At 35.8% G+C, this 4,686-nt stretch overlaps 1 protein-coding gene and 1 pseudogene across 1 annotated transcript; both read right to left on the bottom strand.

Moving 5' to 3' along the window:
- Positions 1-1,065: 1,065 nt before the first annotated feature.
- On the bottom strand, positions 1,066-3,914 carry LOC112904062 (SCAN domain-containing protein 3-like). Its single transcript, XM_025973260.1, has one exon. The coding sequence runs from the start codon at positions 3,350-3,352 to the stop codon at positions 1,526-1,528; it is 1,827 nt and encodes a 608-aa protein (XP_025829045.1). The 5' UTR covers positions 3,353-3,914; the 3' UTR covers positions 1,066-1,525.
- LOC112904063 overlaps positions 3,806-4,686 on the bottom strand; it is a 5,982-nt pseudogene continuing 5,101 nt past the window's right edge.

Genomic DNA, 4,686 nt, shown 5'->3' with positions numbered 1-4,686 from the left:
AAGACCAAAGTTTTTTACAACATTGTACATTTTGGAATGGAATCGTTATTGAATACATGTCCATCCCCTATAAACAGTTGTCGTGATATCGGTAGAAGAACAGTTCTAGTTATGGGGTGCTAGAAGGCGAAATAGGAAGGACAAAGAAGCGATTTATTGAGCAATATAGTGGTGAATAGGCGAATAATTAATAAGTTAATAAATTATAAAAATAATTCAGGGTGCAAAAGTTGTATTATTACACAACAGTACTATATAACAAGATAGTAAGGGGACAGGACATGAAAAATGTACAAAAACCAAGATAAATGATAAGGTTAAAAGTATTACTGTGGGAGTCATGCCAAGGGGATTTGCAGGTGGAATATGTTATTTTATATTGTTTTTATTTAACAATACGTTTAATAAAAAAACTAAGGTTCTGTTAACTCCATTTTCTCTCTCTCTTGTTAGATTAGGCATCACCCATCATATCTCCGTGTCGTTAGGTTGCCTACCCCACACCCCCTATTTTTTTTGTTTTTAAAGAATCACCTTCTGAGACGGTTTAACTTTTCGACCCGAAGATGTACTTTTCTCTTTGTTCACAAAACCCTCTTCATAATTTGTTTCCTCAGAATTGTCCCTACTTGATTCTGTGTCCTTACTCGTCTCTGTATCACGTTCACTAGTTTCACTTTTTATATCTAAATAAACTTTTACATCCTCATTCTTCTCTTCCTCCCTTTCCTGAGACAAAAATGAAGCCTTTCCATTTCCTAAATTCAACTTTACCGTTCCACTGGGTTTTATGAATCTTCTATTCCGAATTAAAACGTTCCCGTTCTTCATTTTTATCCCGTACGTTCTATCTCTAACTTTTTCTACTATGACCCCTGGGAACCATTGACCTTTAGGTTTTGTTTGTACGTATACTTGTGTGTTTACTTTTAAAGAATTTAAGTCGCGGTTTTATTGTAATAGCTTTTACACTTGTCGCGTTTTTGTCTTAAACATTCATTATAACTTTGATAATTTACATTTGTAGGTCTTAGGTTCTCAGTGGACGTAGGTACAATAGTTCTTAATCTAATCTGTAAGGCTAACATAAAATCCTTGTTATCTGAAAGTGTCTTTTTGAGTATGTTTTTAGCAGTTTGTATATTTCTTTCCGACATACCATTAGATCAGTGGTTCCCAAACTTATTTTGTCTACTGCCCACTTTGAGAATAAATATTTTTTTAGCGCCCCCATTTTTTCACCTATTTAAAAACCACTATAACTTCAAATTAAATTAATTAATTATTGTGACCTATATATGTATATTATGTATATTAACGGAGAATTCTAAACGAAACTTTTACTATAACCCGCAACTTGAAACCTGAGCGCAGTAGGTAACATACAACGGCGCTTAGGTCTCAAGTTAACTCTTACGGGCTCCACCTGCCAATAAGAATGATTATTGAAACGCAACTTTATAGTATTAAAACAGAGTATCTTTTATTAAAAATATAACTAAAATAATCAATCCTTATATAAAAACTAATGTGAAGGATGAATCTGATGCTGTTTAATAAGTTTGTTGATATCAGGTTCCAATTTACTCAAGAACAGTCGCAAGTCGCCACGTTCGGTAACAAGCAAACGATTTCTCTTTTTAGTAAGCAGTGTTGTCACAGCACTAAATCCACGTTCACACAAATATGACGATGGGAATGCTATCAAGAATCGTTGAACGATTGACCACAATCCAGGGTACAATTGAGGGATCGGTTTTTGAAGCCAAAATTCTTGGTAACCATTTTTGAACTTGATTTTTATTTCCTCGTTTGTTGTCAATTCTATAAGTTCTTCTTCCAGCTGAGGTGACATTGCTGTGTTGACATTTGAAAACGGATCCAACACCCAGTCTGGTATTTCCAAGTTCAAAATGTCCTGGTATCGTTCGGTGAAGTCAATGTGGAGGTTTTCCAAATGTTGGCAGTAGGCAAACAATTCGTCGTTACTGCATGATACTGATAAATTTGGAAAATTGTGAAACTCACGTCTGCCCAGATTCTTTTTGTGTAGAAGCAGTTTGGCTGCGAAAGCAGCAACGACGTTTTTTGTTTTAATTAAATTTAGTTTATCGCCTTGCAGTTGGAGATTCATGTCGTTGAACAATTTATACAGGTCTGTCATGTAAGCTATATCATTCTTTGATGTTATGAGCTTGTCGTGCAATTCTGTATCTTTAGTTTCCAAGAACTCTATAACAGAGTCAAACAGGTTGTAAAATCGAGTCAGACAATTGCCTCTTGATAGCCAACGAACTTCAGTATGAAACAACAAACGGTTGAAATCCTCGTCATTAGTAACACAAAGCTGATGAAATAATCTATCATTCAAAGAGCTGTTGCGGATTTTATTGACTGCTTTGATGACATATTGCAGTGATTGAAATAGTTTTTCACTTAAGTTTCTAGCAACTAAATGTTGTCTATGAATAACGCAATGTACACCAAGGACATCTGGAATTTTATTTTTTAAGTACGCTATGAAGCCTTTATGGCACCCTGTCATAGCCGGAGCGCCATCCGTAGCAACTGAAATAATATTTTTCAAAGGAATCTCTTTCTCATCGCAAAACTTTTCCAATGTATTGAATATGGTTTCACCTTTTGTATCGGTCTCTAAATTTCTAGCAAATAATAGTTCTTCACATATTTTCTCATCTTTAATAAACCTCACGTAAGACAACAACAATGCTTCATTAGTTGGTAAAGTGGACTCATCGAGCTGAATTGAGAATTGACTTGTCCTCAGGTGATCGCACAATGATTCTTCAATGTTTTCAGCCATTTCATCAATTCGTCTTTGCACAGAATTATTACTCAAAGGAATTTTTCGGATAATATCTGCGGCCGGTTTATGAAGCACAGTAGTTATTACTTCATTTATTGCTGGCAATATTAACTCTTCTCCGATGTTATGTGGTTTGCCTTTTTGAGCAATTAACAAAGAGATATTGTACGAAGCTCGAAGTCCGTCGTCATCTTGCTTAGCAGCCGCCGAAAATAGTTTTACTACACTTGGCTGAGTATTATGCTTCTTCTCTAGGTCTTGAAAATATGCTACATTCTTGTCTTTCTTATCTGGATGCATTTTATTCAAATGATCTTGCAGCCTTGAAGGCTTCATTGCTTCATTCGAAAATGTTTTTAGACATAGAAGACACAAAGGCGACGATGGGTTTGTGGGATTTTCAATAAATCCGAATTTAATATATTCCGCAGAGTATTGCCGTCTCTTCTTTTTTACTTCCGACATTGTTTTGCTTTGAGAAATACGTTCAACTTCGCGAGTAGAGGAGGCGTAAGTACTGCTCATCTATTGCGCGCGAGACCACAAATGAAAATAAAATAAATATTACATTGTTTATATAGGAATGCTTAAGCAGCACGCACCGACAGGAATAAAACAAACATGCATAAACTCGTTTATCTCATTCGACGCTCAATCGTACTCAACAAGTCCGAACAAGCATTCAATGAACCAGCCGACTGATACAGGAATGCACAATTCGGGTTATTTAACAAAAACTTGTTAAAACATGATAGATATCTACGAGTACTAATAACTATTAATTTTTTCTATATTCAATAAAATAGGACAGATATATGAACTACGCGGAGAGAAATATAGAACCGAGTTTGAGCAATCTTTTAATTCATATTAGTTGATGTTCACAAGTTGTTGTTGAGAGTCGAGAGCTCTTGCAGTTGTTGTTTAAGAGGCCTCTTAGCTAAATAAAATTACAAATCACCCCCCGCCCGCCCGCCTCTACACAACGCCCCCATTTTCTTCTGGGTCTCTTACCGCCCCCCTTGAGACCTGCAGCGCCCACAAGGGGGCGTTACCGCCCACTTTGGGAAAGACTGCATTAGATTGAGCATTTGTGGGTGAAGTAACAACACAACACAACTCCCAATCCTTCAAGAATTTCGCAAATTTTTTACAAGTAAATTGAGGTCCCCCGTCTGATACTAACGTTAATGGTATACCGTGTCTAGAGAATATACTTTTTAATTTCAAAATCACATTATAACTAGTTGTGTCGTTTCCTAGTTTTTCAATTTCAATATATGTTAAGTATAGTACATTTTACTTTATTGTATTGGCTACTCTGCTCGGTCTAGGTTTGGCAGTACTGCCCACACGTTCTTGTGTTCGTAGTAGTTGACTATTAGCACAGCCGTCTCTAATACAAGCCATGCTGAGAAATTTGGCAACAGCGCATTGCTTCGATGTGAGAGTCCTACTCTGCGAGTCTTAGTTGTTATTACTACACGTAGTTACACATGATTTTTAGACACCCATTACGATAAAAATTAATTGAATTATTAAATAACTAACTAAATAACATCACTGATAGTATGTGACATTATTTAAAATACACTTCAACATGTAGGTATTAAGAATAAAATAGAAAAGACAAAAGATTAGGTGTAAACATTGTTAGGTACCTACATGAATTTCATCTCGATAATTGTAATTTTATTAAAGCAAATTTCCACACCACAATTGAAGTATTGCCAAGGCGCGTTAGCTTTTTTTGGGGTTCGCCAATAGCCCTGCCATCCCATTAGAAAAAACTAATTACAATTTCTAATTTACGGATTTTTGCTGTCTTACAGTTAGCTGAATTTGAATTGGAGTGGCGG

Source organism: Agrilus planipennis, unplaced genomic scaffold (assembly GCF_000699045.2).
Source record: "Agrilus planipennis isolate EAB-ADULT unplaced genomic scaffold, Apla_2.0 scaffold101, whole genome shotgun sequence".
In the NCBI taxonomy this organism is placed as follows: domain Eukaryota; kingdom Metazoa; phylum Arthropoda; class Insecta; order Coleoptera; family Buprestidae; genus Agrilus; species Agrilus planipennis.
The sequence above is the reverse complement of the archived record's forward strand: the minus strand, read 5'-3'. Positions and strand labels throughout refer to the sequence as shown.